Source organism: Sipha flava, unplaced genomic scaffold, assembly GCF_003268045.1.
Source record: "Sipha flava isolate LNK unplaced genomic scaffold, YSA_version1 48_pilon_pilon, whole genome shotgun sequence".
Classification (NCBI taxonomy): Eukaryota; Metazoa; Arthropoda; class Insecta; order Hemiptera; family Aphididae; genus Sipha; species Sipha flava.
This window is the reverse complement of record NW_020273306.1, coordinates 465713-485686: the sequence shown is the minus strand read 5'-3', so window position 1 is coordinate 485686 and position 19974 is coordinate 465713. Positions and strand designations below refer to the sequence as shown.

General features: G+C 26.1%; 2 protein-coding genes across 5 annotated transcripts; both read right to left on the bottom strand.

Annotated features, from left to right (window-relative positions):
• Positions 1–3: 3 nt before the first annotated feature.
• Positions 4–13170, bottom strand: LOC112690105 (chitooligosaccharidolytic beta-N-acetylglucosaminidase-like). Of its 3 annotated transcripts, none has more exons than XM_025564028.1 (9): positions 13069–13170; positions 6451–6566; positions 2571–2729; positions 2238–2482; positions 1846–2170; positions 1358–1685; positions 871–1293; positions 680–804; positions 4–230 (listed from the first exon to the last, which is right to left on the bottom strand). In XM_025564028.1, the coding sequence occupies exons 2-9, from the start codon at positions 6552–6554 to the stop codon at positions 131–133; spliced, it is 1809 nt and encodes a 602-aa protein (XP_025419813.1). In that variant the 5' UTR covers positions 6555–6566; positions 13069–13170; the 3' UTR covers positions 4–130. The 3 variants fall into 3 exon arrangements, with proteins under 3 accessions (XP_025419813.1, XP_025419815.1, XP_025419812.1); XM_025564030.1 differs by lacking the exon at positions 13069–13170 and adding an exon at positions 10515–10610; XM_025564027.1 differs by lacking the exon at positions 13069–13170 and having other exon boundaries at positions 6451–6799.
• A 1757-nt stretch (positions 13171–14927) lies between these two features.
• On the bottom strand, positions 14928–19536 carry LOC112690106 (chitooligosaccharidolytic beta-N-acetylglucosaminidase-like). Of its 2 annotated transcripts, none has more exons than XM_025564032.1 (9): positions 19504–19536; positions 19150–19276; positions 18372–18533; positions 18040–18287; positions 17647–17971; positions 16490–16817; positions 15990–16412; positions 15793–15917; positions 14928–15719 (listed from the first exon to the last, which is right to left on the bottom strand). In XM_025564032.1, exons 2-9 carry the CDS (start codon positions 19245–19247, stop codon positions 15614–15616), a joined length of 1815 nt encoding a protein of 604 aa, XP_025419817.1. In that variant the 5' UTR covers positions 19248–19276; positions 19504–19536; the 3' UTR covers positions 14928–15613. The 2 variants fall into 2 exon arrangements, with proteins under 2 accessions (XP_025419817.1, XP_025419816.1); XM_025564031.1 differs by lacking the exon at positions 19504–19536 and adding an exon at positions 19396–19435.
• Between the last annotated feature and the right edge of the window lie 438 nt (positions 19537–19974).

Below are 19974 nucleotides of genomic sequence, written 5' to 3'. Positions count from 1 at the left end.
TAATTTGTCTTCAAGTATTGATTTTATATAGATATTACTTAAATATTATTATATGTACAAAGATAAAGTAACATGCGGTTAACTTTAAGATTATTAATATACAACATATGTATATAATTATTTATCAATATTATAAAATACATTCTCCTTCGTGCAACTGACACCATTCTGGTGTAACTGCGTCTGCTTTAAGGCCCAATGTTACCAGTCTTTCGCGATGTTGCAAAAACCTAGAATGTAATAATTTCCAAAAATAAAACATTTATATTTATAATATAGAACTTTTACCATTTTAAATTAAGGAAGTCAATAGAAATTTTTGATTTTTTTTAATTTTAAGTAGTAAAAATATTATATAAATATTTTTTCTCTTTCACTAAATAATTTGGAATAGAATTAAATTTCATAAAATATATTGAATAAGAATTATTGCAAGTTATGTGGTTCTAACAACTATTATATTTTGCATTAAAAACTAAAATTAAACCATTCATACTTGTTCAAAATAGTTTTAACTATAGTTAAACATAATATATAGTTTTACTATACTTAAAACCTGACTCCACATACATTCAAAACTAAAGAGCAAAAAAATTGTTGTCCCAGCTGATTAACATTCATATTTTCAGTCAAAACGGCTTATATTTTAGTAGCTTAATATGATTTTATAAAACAATACCTATATTCAGCAGCAAGAGCATTGGTTTTTGGGTTAGCCCATAATCTTTCAGCTAAAGCTGCAGCTCTTGGCCACACTTTCGAATCAACAGCTTGATCATCAACATATTCAGACCACATGCATGTCTAAAAAATAAAAATTACAAAAATTAATTTCACCATAAGTGATCTTATATAATTTTTAATACTTACTTCTGCACCTAATAGAAGTTTTGGGTTATTCACTATAGGCATTTGATTGTTGTAAATTATTTTCCAATTATGGTAATTTGTTGGATACCAGAAACCATGATCTAGATAGTAAACATCTTTTAAAGCAATTATAGTCTTGTAACCTAACTTAACAAGCTCAATTAGAGAAGTTGCTTCTTCCCAAACTTCAATAGTATATCTTTTATTGTCGAGATATTTTTGTATGATATCGGGTTCAGTTAAACCGCTAGACCAAACAGTAATATCAGAATCAGCATTTCCAGCTTCTTTATCATATTCACTAAGTGAATTAGCATGGAACTGAGACCACAATTCTAAATAATCACTTTCATCTAAGCTTTTGTTGTTAGCTTTCATCCAATTAATAATTTCAGCTGTAGAGTTCCAGCAGTTTATAGCAACCTATTTTTAATAACATATAAAACAGCATTTGTAATTGAATTGGATTTTTAATTTTTAAATTTACCTCATCACCACCCATGTGAAATGCTTCACCTTTAGGAAATGCACTGATTAAATCTTTATAAATTTTTCCCAGCCATTTATACGTGTTGGTATTAATTGGATTAAGTTGTCCACATGGCGGTTGTACACAATATTTTCTCCAAGGTCCCTTATCCACACAAAGAGCCATTTCACCATAGCCAGATGCTTTACTCCACTGCCAACCATTACCTGCGTGTGCTGGGGAATCAATTTCCATAACGATTCTTACTCCTCTTACTAATGCATATCTAAGAAGATCTTTGATATCTTTATATGAATACTTTTCTTCATGGCTATATGCTCCGTATCTATGGTTAATAATATTCTATAGATAAACACTTAGTAAAAGACATATAAAGTCTAAGTTAACAAATTGTAGGTAAGTAAATAAATTAAATATAATTCTTGTTAAAAATATTGGTTAAATTAAAATTAAATATTGAATTGAAGAGTATTAGCAGAATTTACTTTGCCATTTGTGGAGCACTGGGTAAATCCAATGGGAAACTATGAGTGTCAGTGGCATGCCAATGAAATACATTTAGTTTAGAATGACCCATGGCATCAATTTGTTTTTTAATTGTAGAAATTGGGAAATAATGCCTAGAGGTATCTAACATAAACCCACGATAGGCAAATATAGGTTGATCACTAATTTGAACATTTCCAGCAATCACTAATTTTTTTCCAGATGCATTTGAACCATATGTAGCAATAAGTTGTCTTACAGTTTCTAAACCATTCCTTGCTCCATAAACGGTAATTGCTTCAATTTTAACAAATATTTGATTTCCTATGAATAACGTTCCATAATATAGTTCCAATAAAGTTTAAATCATATAAATTAAATGGAATAATACCTTCAGTGGATATTTTTAAATTATAACTTTCATTTGTAGTTAATTTTATATACCCAAATGGAGTACTGGTACTAATCGATATGATTGGAGTATTATCATATGATACACAATTAGGAATACAAAGTTTTTTTAATGAAGATATAAAAACTTGAGAAACTTCAGTCATGTATTCTTTACCGAGTTGATCAGCTACTGATGATGTATCAAACTTAATATTATCAACACTGAATTCGATTACCGATTTTCTATTATATAAAACCAATAATAATACATAAATAACATATAAATTATTTAAATAAATAATATGAATAAATATGTTATTATTTTCTTTACTCAATAGCAGTCTTGATTGTTGGCCTTGGCCAAAGTGATCCATAACTTCCACAGGTTAAACGGCAAACATCTACAGACCCATCGATTCCACTGTTTTTCTTTTCAGCTGACACGATTTTACTGGCGATACATGTATTGTTGATGCATTTAAATGACTCACTAAAATTTTTTTAGAAATTGCATAAAATATGAACAATTGTAAGTATTTAGTTATGCCGAAATTTAATACAGAGTTAACTATTACTAAAACAATGAGATATAAATTATTTTCTTTGAAAATAATTTAAATACCTACACGTAGTTTTGGTGTAAGTGTACACAGTATAATGAAACATTGTACTCAATACACACTAAAGAGTTTATTGTATATAAATCACTAAACTAGTTTACAATTATTGTCTGCCATTCATTTGTAATTTTAAAAAATAAAAAGAATAGTTGTTTTTTTTAAACATAATTAAATAGTGTTAAATTAGACTAAATCATCCAATACGTTGTAAATTCTTGTTTATATAATTTAAAGAGCCAAGTTAACAAATATGTCACTTGGGAACAGATTTTAAAATTCCGCACTTTAAGAACCTCTGTGGTGTAACTACAGAGGTGGCTAAGGAGTGCTTAGACACATTTATTTTTATAATGGTACTGAGAATATAATAATAATATAATATAAATATTGGATACATGTAATGTTGGGGGAGTAGATTCATAATGTAACATTCCAAAATTTGAACTCTAATTGCGCTACTGTCAAACTTATTGTATCGTTGTACCCATCATAAAAAAAAAAAAAATAATAATTTTAATAACAGCATTAAAATTGTTTAATTTATATATATATTAATAAACATTGTAACATCGGTAGTTTTAATATAATACGAGAACTATTAGTATTAAGTATGATCATTCAACATGCCCTTTCTATTCATATTGGTTCAAGAAAAAATTCCGTTAAATATTAAATCTATTGGCACAAATCGTAGAGGACAAGAGGTAGCCCCTTCCCCCAAAGTCATAATTAGCCCCCATAATTTATTAATGTTTTGCAATCTACTAAAAAATTAACAATTTTAAAATTTGATTTTTGATAATTTGTAAATTATTATGGCAGAGAAGTCTTTGCAAAAACCAATGAAATTGTATTATGTTGCAGAATTTGTGAGATAAAAGTGACGACTGACAAAAAATTTACCGTCGAGCAGCATATTTCGCGTAATAAACTCGTTAACGGAGTTGAACTGAAAAATATACAAGAACAAAGTACAAGTCAATTTCAACGTTTAATTACTAAACAACCTAAGAAATTGTCTTTTATCATGATCTGTGTCATGCATTATTATCCGCAAATATTCTAATGAAAAAATTATAGAACGAGGCATTAGTATTTAGATTGAGTTTTGATTGTCTACCTAAAAGTGGATAGAGTGCTCTTCGCCTGATATAATGATTAATGTGAGTCGTTTCTATTAGATGTGTGTTGCCGAGGTTGTCTTCTATCTAGTGTCAAACTAAATATTTGGCGTTGAAATAAGGTGGGATAACTTTATTGTTTGGATATCCTGGAGGTACTAAATTTTTGTTGAGAGTGAAAGTGATATGAGAAGATTTCTCGTTGTTTATTTGAATTTTCCATTTGGAATACTAGTTTTCTAGAAGATTTAGGTGATTTTGTAAATGTTGGCTGGCAAGGAGTGGATTTTTATCTGAAATGTAAATGACTTTGTCGTCAGCAAAGTCAGCTATAGAAGTATGAGGAGTGGTTGGTTGATCAGCTATGTATATATTACATAATATAGGGGAAGAGATAGTGCTTTGGAATACAAGATATGATTGAGATTGTTCTTGAATAAATTCAAGAACAACGAGAAATTTCAAACAACATTTTTTCTTCGCTAAATGTTAGTTGAAAAGGTTGAAGGGCGAAATAATAAAATCTGCTCCCACGTGGCAAATTTGTTAGCCCGGGACTACTTCAGACGATTTAGTGCGTTTTAAATGTATAAAAACATTTTTTCAAACAAAAGAGTCAATTTTATAACTGAATATCTAACAAAATAGGTAAATTTTAATTAATTATTTTTTTAATTTAAAATGATTTTTTAATTTTTTTATTTAATTTCATACTTAATTAAAGTTAATTCATTTTTATGCTTTTTTTTGTTATTCATTGTATTAAAAAATCCGAGTCCTAATTAAGATATTCGATTTTTAAAAATTAACAATCAAAAATATTGTGTAGTTTCTAAATTATTAAAAGAAACTACAATAACTTATAAACTCATATTATGATATTATTGTTGAGTATTATTATGTAAACATTCGACAACAGTACAAATTAATACATATAATAAATAATTTGATTATTGGTTTGTGGTCAAGTTGATATTTTTTTAAGTTACCCGCTTTATTTTGGAATACGTTAGATTTGATACACACAAAAAATAAATTAACACGACGATATCATACAAGTAAACAAGTCTGAATATGTGCTGAACGAAAACAAAAAAAATATTAATTAAAAATTGAAACTGATTAATTTGCAAACTAAATCGCTAAAATGAAAAAATGAAATGCAATCAATAATTTCTGAATCAGTTTTTAATATCAATGAAATTAATTAAATTATCAATTCATTATTAGCTAATTTAAGAACATTGCAAAAAAAATTATATAGAAACATTTCAATTTTAATTAATTAATAATAAAAATAAAATTTGAAACAAGACAATCGAAAAAGTCGAAATCGGTTTTGCTTTTCGTTTCTCTGTGATTAAAATCATATTTATGATTTGTCCACCCGAGCGCAATAAGAATTTTCCATCTTCTACCAATCAAAAAAAAAAAAAAGGATAGCTCAACATGAAATTAAATTATTTAGAAGAATTTGTATTTTAATTATGTAGGTACTAATATTATTAAAGTGTACACAATGAAATGTGTATAATAATATTATTAACTATTATGTAAGTGCAAATTAAATTAACTAAACTAATAGTTTATTTCGTACGTTTCTAAAAAAAAAAAAATCCTTTGAAAAAAATTGGCCGAGAAAAAGTATACAGGCAATGTCTAAAAATGAAAATTAAATACCAACAGCATTTAAACGGAAAAAGTTTACAATGAAATTAATTTACACGCCTCGAAATCGAAATAAAGGTAGGTAATCAATAATTACGGAATATTTTTGAAACACCATCGAAAACGTGTTTCAAGTAGCATGATAAAATAATATATGTAAGAATAATATATTATACGCTTAGAGACTACAATTAGATTAGACACAGTCATTAGTATATTTTTAGACGATAAAAAGTCTAAAAATAGCAGCGTACTATGTAAATATACAGATTTTTTTTCACGTACTACTAAACTTTTTATACATCTAATTAAAAATTTAAAACAGAGTTCAGCTGAAAAATTAAATTTTTATGTAAATTTACAACGCCCGTATTGAATATTTTCTCATATAGGAAATATTAAATATTTAATTTGATAAAAAAATTAATATTTTTTCATTGGACGTTCGAATGTTTTTTAGCATTTATTATCAAGTATTATTAGGTTACAACTCTAAGGTCATTGCGCAGCTAATCAGTTTTGTAAAAAGTATTAGTCTACAGTGAGATGAGTACAATAACACAAATAACAATTGATCGTCGGCAAGGGGAAAGATAATATAACATGAAATAAATTGCAAAGGGACGTTGTGGACAGTGTGACCAATGCACGGTAATTTGCATCGTTATCATATAGACATTGCCGCCGTCCGAACCTCGAGTGTACGTCTGGTCTATGATTTACTCTTATCACACGACACGGGGGTATAATAGCACTCGCTGAAAGCGTGAAATTATCGTCCAAACGATGATATAATACTCACACGAGATAGTGTTCGGAAGTGTCGGGACCGTCGGCGTTGTTCTGGCGCACATTCAGGAACAGAAACAGCAGCACCGCTCCGGCCGTTAACGTGCAACACGCCATCGTCTTCCGTCTCTTTAACATTACGTAGTACATGTAATACATGGTGTCGACCGGTTTCGTTTACGACGGGGGGAAGGGGCTAATACTCCGCACGCCGAATTCTACTTCGCCGTCACGGGTATTAAATAATAACATTCAACCAATGAAATAATTTATTCCATAGTCACAAGTTGCGACAACGCGCTCTGAATGGCGAACGTATTCTGAGCAGAGCTTTGACAAACGGTAAACTACGTCGGATCCGGGCGGCGGTCGCGTGCCGTTATGGTGGCGATAACACAAAACGCGGGACGTCGAACAAAAATGTTGCGCGATTACCGTGGTTTAAGATTTTCCAGGGACTATGTAGACGCGCACACGCGCGCGCTTGTGCACGTTCCTTCTCAACACGCCGTTGCGTAGAAAAGACAATTACGAGTGCGTTCGCGCATTACCCCCTTCTCACATTGTCGTTCAGCTGAATGCGAAAACAAAAACCGGACGGTCGCAAGTTTTGGCGCGGCCGATATTGTTTTATTATTTAATATTAGACGCGCTAATATACGAAAACTAGACTACGGATTTCGAAGGTATTTGTTTTTTTTTCTATTGCTCTAAAACGAAGCTGTCAGCTACAAATTCGATTCATACAGCAAAAAATAAAATGTACAACATTTTATTTTGCTTTTTTTTTTGTTGCAATTTTTGTATATTTTGTATATTTTTTGGGTATTTTGAGTACTATTTTTTTGCTTTTAAATTACATTTTTTTCAAAATATGTTTTAAGTAAAGGTATTTTAAACTAGTCGATAACCCAGAAATAGAAGCCAATTTAATATACATAATAAGTAATTTCGGATTTTTGGCTACTGAAATTGTACGCTTAGAAACATCTGGGATGCTATTATCAGAATAATCCTTGTATTATACAGAAAAGATTAAACAACAAATTAAACAAGCTTCGGGAAAGACTGGAGAAACCAGTTTCAAAAAACCTTAATGATTTACTAAACAAAAATGCATGAATTAAAATTCTTACCACACATATCAAATATTTTAAAAGGCAAAAAAATATTTAGAGAGAAACTTCCCGAAAATTTAAAATGTGATGATTTAATCCAATTCAAATTCTCTCTTATTTCAACTGTTGACATCGAACGTAGTTTTTCTAAATAGAAGCATGTATTGTTCGATCGTCGAAGATGATTTTTATTTAAAAACTTAAAATAAGTTAGCTCAATTAATTTAACTCGGATGATATAAGTAAAAAAAAAAAAAATTTTGTAACTATTACTTAATTTATTTTTTATGAATTATAGAATTATAGAATAAATTTAATTTATAGATAAATAATTATGGAAGAAAAAAAACTCGGTAAAACATTTGTAAATAATTTTATTATAATACCATTTTTTTTTTTTTTAAATAATTTAATGAACTAATAAATAACTATAATACTATTTTTTCTGATGAATAATATTTATAATACTTTTTTTTGAAAAATATATACAGCTTTATTGCTTTTTTTAATGCTATTCATTAATTTGTATTGCTTTAAAATCCGTATGCTAACAATAACAATATCAGCCGATATCCATTCAATCGTCATTTATGTTATAACATGAGTATTCACTATTTATTACAAAGTGTCATCGCAATCACGGTCATTCAAAGTTCGCTAGATTTCTCTTCTCACGACCACCTGCTCGTCCACATAATTTTGTTAATCATCGATTGTTTGGGATAATCGTTCGTTACTGGACACTTTTTTGTATCGTATTTTGATTTCAATTACAATATTTTTCAGTGCGACTTAGCCGGTCATCTTCATGAATTGTGTGTGTGTGTGTGTGTGTACAGCAAGATAATAACGACGAGGGCCCTGCTAAATATCCTCCGTAAGGAGGGGGAATGAAAATTGAATATACTATCCCGGTAGTTTCAGAGCCTTGAAAGCATAAATGAGAGATTTATGGATTGGATCAATATTCAAAACTGTGAAATTATTGGAAATCGTTAAATCCTTCTACACAAGTGTCATATGCATAGATATTTATAGATGAAATAAACACTGCTATCGCAGTGTAGCCTTTTAGCAATACAATCATGATAAATCAATGTTAAGCAAAAAAATCATGTATTCGTTAAATTACTTTAAATTGTAATCGCAAATTCTTGTTAAATTACAAAAACTAGAATTATTTTGATTTTTATAAGTTCGTCTTGATAAGGGTTGTCATACGTTCTGGTACCCTGGTATGTCACCAGATTATGACTACGGTCCCGGTTGTCCCATTACACCCTTCAAAATATCGATTAAGTGTACCTAACTAACTATCAAAGATTATAAATGATCATTTAAAATTGTGTACACAAAAACGTCAAAAAAATTTAATTTCACGTGGAACACTACTCTGAAAATATTATATATTAATATAAAATATGAGGTTCAGTTTTTAGTTTCAATGAAATTATTTGATGAAAAAGTCAATAATTATTGTAAAACATTAGAGGAATATTTAAAAAAGTGGAGTAACCCTCTTATAAAATTTGACGTCTTTCACGGATAGATCTTGCTTCTTCCTTACAATGGAAAGAAATTTAAAAGATAATAACTTATATAAAAGAAAAGTGTATTGATATCACGAATAGTTGCTTTGAAGAAATATTGTATGATACCTACAAATCTTTATTGACTAACAGATAGTCGATGAAGGTTGGAAAAAAAAAACACTTGTATGACAAATGGTTACATTTCTTTCAAAAAACTGATATATTGGATAAAAAACATCATTTAATTTTGATATACCAACACACATACATCATGCCTAGTCTTAATGCTAATGTTAAGAGATTATTTTCACTGATATGATGATGATATCTGATACTGATGGCCTAGTGGACCAAAGATTGCAATTGTCTTAAAGAATAAACTATAGAAAATATCAATCAATGCAGATTTAATTTAAAAATGACTTGTTCGGAATTGTAAACGGATGTTATGGAAAAATCAGTATATTTGAAACAGATGAGTCAGAAAAGTATAATATTTTAATTAATTAACCAAATGTATTGTTTATTTAATTACTGTAAAAATATAAATTAAAATGTATTAGATGCTTTAAAATAAGTATGTAACTGTATATAGTATATTCTATTGTATAAACTAAGTTCTATGTTATTATTATTTTATATATATATATATATATATATATATATATATATATATTATATTGTGTTCTAAGTTTTATAATTCAAAATAATTAAAAAGAACAGGTAGTTGAGATCATTTTTATAAATGCCCCGATCTGTACTTGAACTTTTATGGCAACTCTAGTGTAGACGATTTTTGATGAACTTAAATTTTAGTACAAATATTATTTGATACGTTATATTGTTATATAATAGTTAATCAAATTAAAAAGTAAAAATTAATCGGGAATCTGAATTCCAAATTCCTAAACAAGAGATTCATATTTAGAAGATGCAATGTTACAAAAAACCAACTCGCGGAAAAATGATTTTATTCAATGTAATTATCAATGTATTATGTAAATTAGTACTTATCTGTGATAAAAATTGTTCTGTTGTTTTTATGTTTTAGTAGTATTTTAGATTCTAAGAGAAGCGATATATATATTGATATTACACTTGTATATTTTTATTGTAAAAAAATCTTTTGGACAGGAATTCAATTATTTTGAACAGATATCAAATTTGTTGAGTTATCGAGTTAGATCAGGAATTTAATTTAAGAAGTATTTTTGTAATGGTAATTTTATAAATTTCACATATTATATATGATATAATAATATAAATTATTTTAAATATTACTTAAGTAATACAAAAATTATATAATTAACTTTTTTTTGTATTATAAAAGTATAATATATAAGTTTTATCTTAATATATAGTAGCTTGCCTGTTGTTTAATATTCTATTAATAATAAAAATAAAAAACAAATATAATATTTACAAACCTTTTTTTTAATTTTGTTTTTTCGTGAGAAGTTGGTTTTAAAGGTAGAAATTGTTTGTATTTGCAAGTAAATGGTCTATACGCTACTGAATAAAGAAGAATACAAACAGAAAATAGGTAAAACTACATGGTTTTATCATTACCGGTACTCGGCCGAACCCGAAACTGGTCTTTAACGACATAATATACCTTAATTAGACATTACAAATGTGCATTTATATTTGGGAACGTTATCAATAGGTTTTAAAAGAAATAAAAAAAAAACTTGTTATTAATTGTAGACCCGTATAATAATTTATATCTTTCATTATTTTAAGCAAACGTAACAAAAAACTGTCCGGCGAACTATTGTAAATGGCCAAATTTTTGTTGGTTTTAAGTTTTTCTGAGTTAGTTTTATTATTTGTTATTATTTTACAAAGATAAATTATATCATTCGAACATATTCTTCGAGTATTTAATATAAATGTACGATAGATAGAATATAATGCACGAATTACTGGTCTTTTAAATTTAAATGAGAAAGATGTATTGTCAATGTTTGTAAAAATAAGGATATACCTAATTTTAATTTTTTTAAAATTGATAAAAAAAAAATGTAATCAGTAAATTTTTTGAAATGTTAGCATTAGTTAGCATTAGTTAAAATAGCAAATATAAATTAAATGTAAACATATACAATTTTTAATTGATATAAAAAGTAATAAAAATTATAAAATTATTATATAATTATAAATTATAAAAATTTGATCAAAATAATGAGTAATGGTAAAAATGTAACATTAATTCCAGTTTTCTTCAATTTTTTTATCGTGATTAAAAAAAAACTACTGAAAACATTTATAAATTCTACATCTAAGGTACCATTATTCTCCAATGTCTGAATTAAAAAGTTATTGCATGAAATTGTTGCCGCAAATTTATCAATATTTGATCACAATATTTAAATGTATTTATTATTAATATAAAAATCATTATTAAATAATATATTTTATAGAATAAATTATTTACTTCATTTTTATTGTTAGAATTTAAAATTATAAAATTGTTCAAATTTATACATTAAGATAAATTATTAATTTATTGTTGAAATTTTCAAATAATTTTTAAATGTTAATTTTCAATTGTTTGATCATTGTTGGTTATATATTGTTACAAATTGCCGAAAAAATAAAATCTGTTTTGAATATTAAGTTTAAACATTATAGTTCATTATTCTACATAGAATACCGGTTTGTTATAAAACATGAAACAAGTTATTTCAGTGATATATAAAAGGATGTTTTAAATAATAATACATATTGATAAAAAAATATATTAATTGAGTATAATCATTCAATCACAAGCTTTGGCACTTAAAATAAAATTGTATACAATTTTATTCCAGTATTTAATTAATACTGAAACAAAAAATAACTTTTTTTAGCAATTAAAATATAAATAGGACGACATTTAAAAATTTAATTAATTTGACATTTAAACAACATTTAACATTATTATTTTTAAATTGTATTTCATTTCGCGTAAAATCATCACCAAGATAATTGAAAGTGGCCCATTTAAAAATGCATCTAAATAAAACTTATTTATTATCTAATAAATAAAATGAATTATCTACCCCGAAATTATACTAATTTCTATGTCAGTTATTTATAGGTTATAATTTCATAAATCATAATAAAAAATTAGAAAATTATTGAATAAAAATAATATTATTAGGCAAATCTTTACAGCTGATGGAGGGGAAAAACTATTATAAATTATCAATTGATTGATGTAATATATCTACTTTGTTATTACTGTCAACAATTTTTGTTTCATTTTTTGATAATTTATTAAATTCCAAATTTAAAAAATTTAAAAGTCAAATACCTAGTAATATTATACATTTTGTTTGAAAAGAAATTTGAAATTTTATATTAGTTATAATAAAATAAATATTTTTCAAGAACAATGTACCTATATTATATCAGTCATCTGTTTCTATTTTGACTATTTTATTTATTTATTTTTTTGGTTAGTAATTTTTTAGTAGTACTATTGTTTTCATATTTTTATTATAAAATTATGTTTTAATGTATAAATTTAAATCTCTGTAAAATCAATTTTGTCCTTGTTCCAAGTAAAATTTAAAATAAATTATTCTATAAACTTTTTAATTAAATAATTTCATTTTAGCTGTGAATTTATTAAATGTACAATACATATTATTTATAAATACTTTGAGATTTTACTATAATAAAACGAAGTCTTTCTACAGTTAATGCCTATATCTAAAATAAAAAAATTAAAAATAAAATATAAATAATTATTAAATATTTTGACACATATACGATACTGCATAAACGTTTTAGCAGGAAGGTGTATTTAGATTATAGTTTTATCATAGGCATATCGTATGTATTTAATATTATCATTATTATAGCAATAAACCGGTTATTATATTATAAAAAATTCAAATTAATTGTAAGTAATTTAAATGCAAAAAATTTTAAAATATAGATAAGTTGATTGTTAAATAATTTGTACTCTACTATAAATGTATCAATACTTACTGTGAATAACACGTATTTTTCGTCGATGTTCGGTTGGATGAACTTCTTCCAGTCTTAAACGCCGAAGTAAGATTGTTAAAGAACTCATACCGGTTTTATTTAAACGTGTATTTATTCCAGACTAGTATTATTTTATGGAAGGAGTTAAATAGGGAGCCATCGACTTAATATTATGATTACGTCACACATAACTTATGTAATACAGTGAACTGAGTGAACATAAGATTATAGATATTATTTTGAACAAATATTTTTATTATTTAAACATGGTTTTGTTAGAATTATTTAAAAATATACATTTGATTTACATATTTTAGAAATAACAAAGGCTCAAAAAAAAAAAAAAACTATGAAATTAACTATGAATACGTTAAAAAAAAAAGACAAATATGTACTTAGTAAAAATTAGAACAATATGGGAATATATGCTAAAACAACTTATTATAATTAATTTGAAAAAGGAATATTTAATAGTGTATTATTTGAATGCCTTAAAAATTCATAGGTATTATAAAAATATTAAATCAAAAATTAAAAAAATGACAATAAAAATAAATATAAAGCTAAAAATAAGCTTTAGCAATAAATGTAACATAAAAAAAATAGTTTAATTTGCACAGATTGGTACTTCTTTGACTTAAATTTTTTTTAGTTTTTAAAACTTAAATACAATCCATAAAAGTTCAATAAACAGGTAATTTTGTTTGATTGACCTAAATTGTAAAAAAGAAGAAGTGTTTACGAATATTTTTAAGTTTAAATGTTCTTTGGTTTTCACGCAAAAGATTTTTGTAATTAGAGTAAGATATTTCCACATTAATGTGTGTAATTAATGCACATTTAAAAAATTATTGGATCATTTATGATAAGGTCTTCAAGTTAACCACCTATGTCAGTATTCAATTTATGTCAGAGTTCAATATATTTTAAAGTTTAATCAAATTATGAAAAATTGTATTCATAATTATACACTTAAATGCTTAAATTAGGTAACAGACTCAACGTGTAAAATAATGACGATGTTATGAAATACCATATCAACTTAGATGTGTACTTGTTACCAACATAGATACACATTTCACACGATATACCTACCTATCGTGTTATATTCCCATTTTCTCTAGCTGCCGTCTTGCGACTCTATATATAATGTCGCAAAACGGCAGCTAGAGAAAATAGGAAGCTAAATATACTTAAATGTTGGTTTTTGCCCATTTTAAGCCTTTAAATTCAAAATTATTTAAAAACCTTTCTTATCGCATGCCTAGACTATAATACAAACATACCCTGAACATTTTAATTCGTTAGCTATCATAGTTTAAGCTGTGCGTTGATTATGAATTATGCAGTTGGACTATTTATTTTATATAAAAATATTTAGATTTATTAAAATATCGTATAAATCAAATTAGTTATTGTTATATACCTTATATATTTTTTCTAGAAGTCAGAATCATTATTGTCTTCGAGAGTAATTGGCCTATCCCTAAACTACCTTGGTCATGGAAGAATAATTAGGATTTGAAAAATGATATCAAAACCAGAATCATTAGATGAGGATGACATGACATTCCAACATAATATTTTATAAATTTGAAATTATTTAAAATACAATAATATTAATAAGCCAATAATTTTTATATAAAATGTTTGAGTATATTATGTTAGTAAATACAGAAAATTAATTACAAAATACAATTCAATTAATTTTATTTGATAACAAAATGTAAATAATAAGGAATAAACGGTGTTTCAAATTTTACTGAATAGAAATCTGACCATCAAATTATGGAACGAAAAACTTTGTAATTATAAAAACAATGTTTTATAAAACATTTTTAGTTTTTTTATAATTTGTAACAAAAGTTTTTTTTTTTTTTAGTAATTGATTCTGTGAACTTTTTTGCAATCGAATATAACTATTTAAAATTATTATTGGATTTAAAAATGATAATAATATTAGGTAATAATTACAATTTAATAGGTACTTATATGTACCTATACAGGTGTATAGTAATTATAACTTATTGGGGTACATATCTTAAATGGTGATCCATCAAAATATCTCCAATACAAAATATGTTTGCAAAAAATATTTCAGTTTTGATTATTATTGTTATTATTCTTTATTATAAATTTAAAATTATCTCATGCTTCATATAGCTTTAAAATTTGAGATTATGAGCGATTTCTCTTACATACTGAAGAACTGTCATTTCAATAAATTTCTCTACAACACAAAAATCTTTCGACATGGTCCTTAAACTTTTTCCTTTTTTTTTTTTGGACTTGGCTCTCCAGACATTAATTTTTTTAATTTTTCGAAAAAGTTATAATTAAAAACATAATATATTTCTAGATTTTTCTTGGAAATACTCTTATTCTGTATATACTATTAATACTTGTTATATATATATTATCAACATGTTATATAATATCTACATTAAAAATATTTATTGTTTTCTCTTAAAATTATTTTTACTGGAGATATTTTGTGACGGAGATATTTTTAACAGTGGTATTTTGACATGGAAGCTTTTAAACATTAATAACTAATAATACATTCACCTTCGCGGTCATTGCACCATTCTGGATTCATTCTATCTGGTCTGAGTCCTAATGTGATAAGTCGTTCACGGTGTTGCATTAATCTATAGTTTCAATAAATTACGATTTTTACATTATTTCAGTTTTAATATGATTAAATTAGTTATTATAAATTACCTATATTCAGCAGCTAATGCATTAGTTGACGGGTTAGCCCATAATCTTTCAGCTAGAGCTGCAGCTCTTGGCCACACTTTAATATCCAGACCGAAATCATCAACAAATTCAGTAAACATACAAGTCTAGCAAAATTAATTATACAAATAATAAGTAAAATAATGTCATAAGATTAATATAAATAAATAAGGTATTACTTCCGCTCCTAAAATGTGATCCGAATTATTACTCATCGGTAATTTGTTATTATAAATCAATTTCCATGAATGATAAGTAGTGGGTGGCCTTAATCCATGATCTAAATAATATATATCTTCTACAGCTACGACTACCTTATAACCCAAATTTGCTAAATCTACAGAAAGTGCATTTCCGTACCAAACTTCTATTATGTATCGATTTTTGTCGAGATGCTTTTCAATTATGTTTGGCTCAGTTAAGCCACTAGACCAAACAATTATATCCGAATCAGAATCGCCAACTTCATTATCATATGCATTTAAAGCTTTGCTATGAAACTCGGACCATAAATCTAGATACGCACTTTCAGTTAGGCTTCGATTATTGGTCTGCATCCAATCAACGATTTCAGATGTTGTATTCCAACACTTCACAGCAACCTACATGTGTATATACATTTAGAAGTAACTGCATTTTTTTTAAAAATTTTTGGTAAGTAAATGTATTTCAAATTTACCTCATCGCCACCCATATGGAATGTTTCTCCTTTAGGAAATATGCTAACTAAATCTTTATATAATTTTCCTAACCATGTATACGTATTGTTGTTTATTGGATTTAATTGTCCACATGGTGGTTGTACACAATAATCCCACCACGGGTGTTTACCTAAACAAACAACCATATCTCCATATCCAGATTCTTTACCCCACTGCCACCCATAACCAGCGTGCGCTGGAGAATCAATTTCCATAATAATTCTAATTCCTCTAACTAACGCATATCTTAGAAGATCTTTGATATCTGTATATGAATATATTTTTTTTGGACTGTAAGCACCATACCTAAAAAAATCAATTAACATATTCAAATAATTTTTTATTAAGGTATTTATCTGTTATTTTGATAACGATGACAATTTCATCGCATCAAACAATGATATGTAATTTATGTTTGAGTATGACTACTCAATTGTTAGTAACCAAGCAATTTAAAATATAGAATTGATAGTGATTAAGATTTAATAAAAAAAAGATGTATTTACTTATAATATATTGTGTGTTTTACTGTAATTATTAGGTTATTATTATAAATCAACCAACATTGAACATTTTTTCAATTCAGAGAATATTTTTGTAAATACCATTTGATTAATATGTGGATTTTAATCAGATAAACACGTAGTATGCACATTTATTTAAGTTATCAAATGATGATTGTGAAATCAAGTTAAATACATGTGTGTTTAAACAGCTATTTACGAGTTATTTATTTAAAATTAAACAAATATAGTTTTAAGTTATGTATTATACATATTATATACCATATATAGTTATATAATAACAAGTTCTGTTATTGATATGTTATATGAATGTTTATATTGATTATCTTTTACGATGGATCGATTACAATAACTGGTATGGACGTATAATTTATATTTATTTTTATTTAATTATTACCTAAGGTTATATTTAACAGTAATTATTGAATTATTTAAAAAGTATACAATATTAAATTGAAAACTCTTTGAAGATTTGAGTCAAATATTTCATAGTATTTGATTAATTTGTTGTATCAAAATATTTTCTTTGGTAGTAGGTATAGTCTGTATTATATTACACTTCGTTAAACTTAATTATACGTTGGTAGTTAAAAATTTTAATCACGTCTTACATTGCCATTTGAGGAATACTAGGCAAATCTAAAGGAAAGCTATGGGAGTCAGTTGCATGCCAATGAAATACATTAAGTTTAGAATGACCCATAGCATCGAGTGTTCTTTTGATTGATGATATTGGAAAGTAATTCCTCGAGGTATCGAGCATAAATCCTCTATGTGAATACATTGGTTTGTCCATTATTTGTACATCTCCAGCTATCACTATTGTCTTTCCGGAAGAATTATGCTCATACGTTGTTATCAGCTGTCGTAGTGTTTCAAATCCATTTCTAGCTCCGTATACGGTTTGTGCTGTTATATTAACAGTTATTTGATTCACTATAGACATTTAAATTACATTAGTTTTCTCTAGAAGTATAAAATTAGTATTACATTCTCTCACTTACAATGATCGGTGGAAACATGTAAATCATAACTTTCGTTAGTTGACCATTTTAGATTAGCGAAAGGAGTAGTTGTAGTCACAAAAATTGTCAAATTATTAGTTTTTGGAATACATTGGGGTTCACAAAGTTTTTTTAAAGATAACATAAATACTTGAGATACTTCAGCGATGTATTTTTTGCCAAGTTCGTCAGTCACCGATGATGTATTAAAAACAACATTATTGAGTCCAAATTTGATTACTGAATCACTATAATTTAAGAAAAATTGTACTTCATAAAAATAATAAATTATATTTATTGTAATAAAATATTAATAAATCCTTTATTTTTACTTTATGGTAGTCATAATAGTTGGCCTTGGCCAAAGTGATCCATAATGCCCGCAAGTTAAACGACAAACATCTATGGACTCTACAATTTCAGTATTGCTTTCTTTACTTTTATTTTGATATTCGCTTATAATGCATGTATGATTAACGCATTTATATATTTTACTAAGTAAAAAAAATTATAAATATTAGTGTGCTTATTTTAATTGAGTTTTTACTAATTTTCAATATTTTTGTACTTCATGTTAAAATATGTAACGTTATGAGTAATCTGATAAGTACTAATATGTATTTATTATTTCGGAACATCATGGATTTTTACGATATTTGTTTTTATATTGTTAGTTAAGCTTAAAGTATAAATACCGTTAATTTATTATGGAAATTTAACATAACCGCTATTTTTAAATTTAAGGCATAAACTAAAATATTGAAAAAATAACCCTGAGCGAAGGTCGAAATGATATGTTTCTTGAATACTTTGTCTTACATAGTTATAACTTAGATTAGCATGAAATTAAAAACATTTAAAAAAAATCGAAAAATAATCTATTATAAGGAAGTACTTTTATTTCTGATCGAAAGGAATCTTCTATTATTATTAGAGAATTATTAAACTTTTTGTGCAAATTTATTACCAGAAAGTATTATTGTAGCAAAAAACAAGACTTATAAAATTAACAACATTTTCATTTCACTTAGTGTTTCAATTCGTATAAGATTCTTTGAATATTAAGATGTACAAACGAATAAAAATATATTATTGCAACTCTAAATTTACCTGTTGAATAGTGAATTGGATTCGGCAGTGGCTAATTTAATGGATAAGAACTGGCACTGCAGTAATAGTATACTGGTAATATACCTCCAGCAATCCATGTTTTGTATTCTTTTTAAATATAAAGAAACTGTATAAAGAATATAATGTATATAACCATATTGTGAATATTTTATATTGTTTTTGCATCGAAAAAAACTTATAGATCTTATCATTAAAGTAACAGATATTAAATTAAGAACTACTTACTTATCATTCACATATAAAATATAAAGTTTTCTGATTATAATATTATCAAATAAATGAAAATAGGTATAACATACTTTTGGAAATAATAACTAAATTTAAAACAAATACCTTGCAGTTATATGTGCACTTATATCTATTTTATTGTATTCTTTTCTGGAATTATCAAAAAATAATTTATGTTAAAAAATAATTAAAATTTAAACATCAGCAACCAAAAATAAATAATCATAAATTATAATATTTAATAAATAACTCAAATTCGAAGCAGTGAATTTTACTTACATATAATATGACGTTCAACTGTTGAATAATTCTTCAGTTCTTCGTGTGTTTGATCTAATGTTTTCGATTCGAAACCGGTTTTATTCCATTATAATATATTAGAAGGTCCATAACAATATACATTTCCCACTTTCTTGCATTCAACATTAGCACTTATCGAAAGTGTGGTAAATTGTGTAATATTTGATACCTACCTAAACGTTTTTAATATGTCATGTTCGTGTTTCCTTTGACAGAGTATCATTGCCTGATTATCATATTGACGTGCTACTGTGCTAGTTGTAAATTATCAATCAG

Coding starts and splice junctions, on each gene's coding strand:
- LOC112690105 (XM_025564027.1), bottom strand. CDS start 6,596: ATGTATTACATGTACTACGTAATGTTAAAGAGACGGAAGACGATGGCG. Junction 2,730..6,450: donor ACTTCCGAACACTATCTCGT/GTGAGTATTATA, acceptor AAAAAATTTTAG/TGAGTCATTTAAATGCATCA. Junction 231..679: donor GCTCTTGCTGCTGAATATAG/GTATTGTTTTAT, acceptor ATTACATTCTAG/GTTTTTGCAACATCGCGAAA.
- LOC112690106 (XM_025564031.1), bottom strand. Junction 18,534..19,149: donor TCCAATTCACTATTCAACAG/GTAAATTTAGAG, acceptor TTTTTTACTTAG/TAAAATATATAAATGCGTTA. Junction 16,818..17,646: donor AGTATTCCTCAAATGGCAAT/GTAAGACGTGAT, acceptor TGATTTTTTTAG/GTATGGTGCTTACAGTCCAA.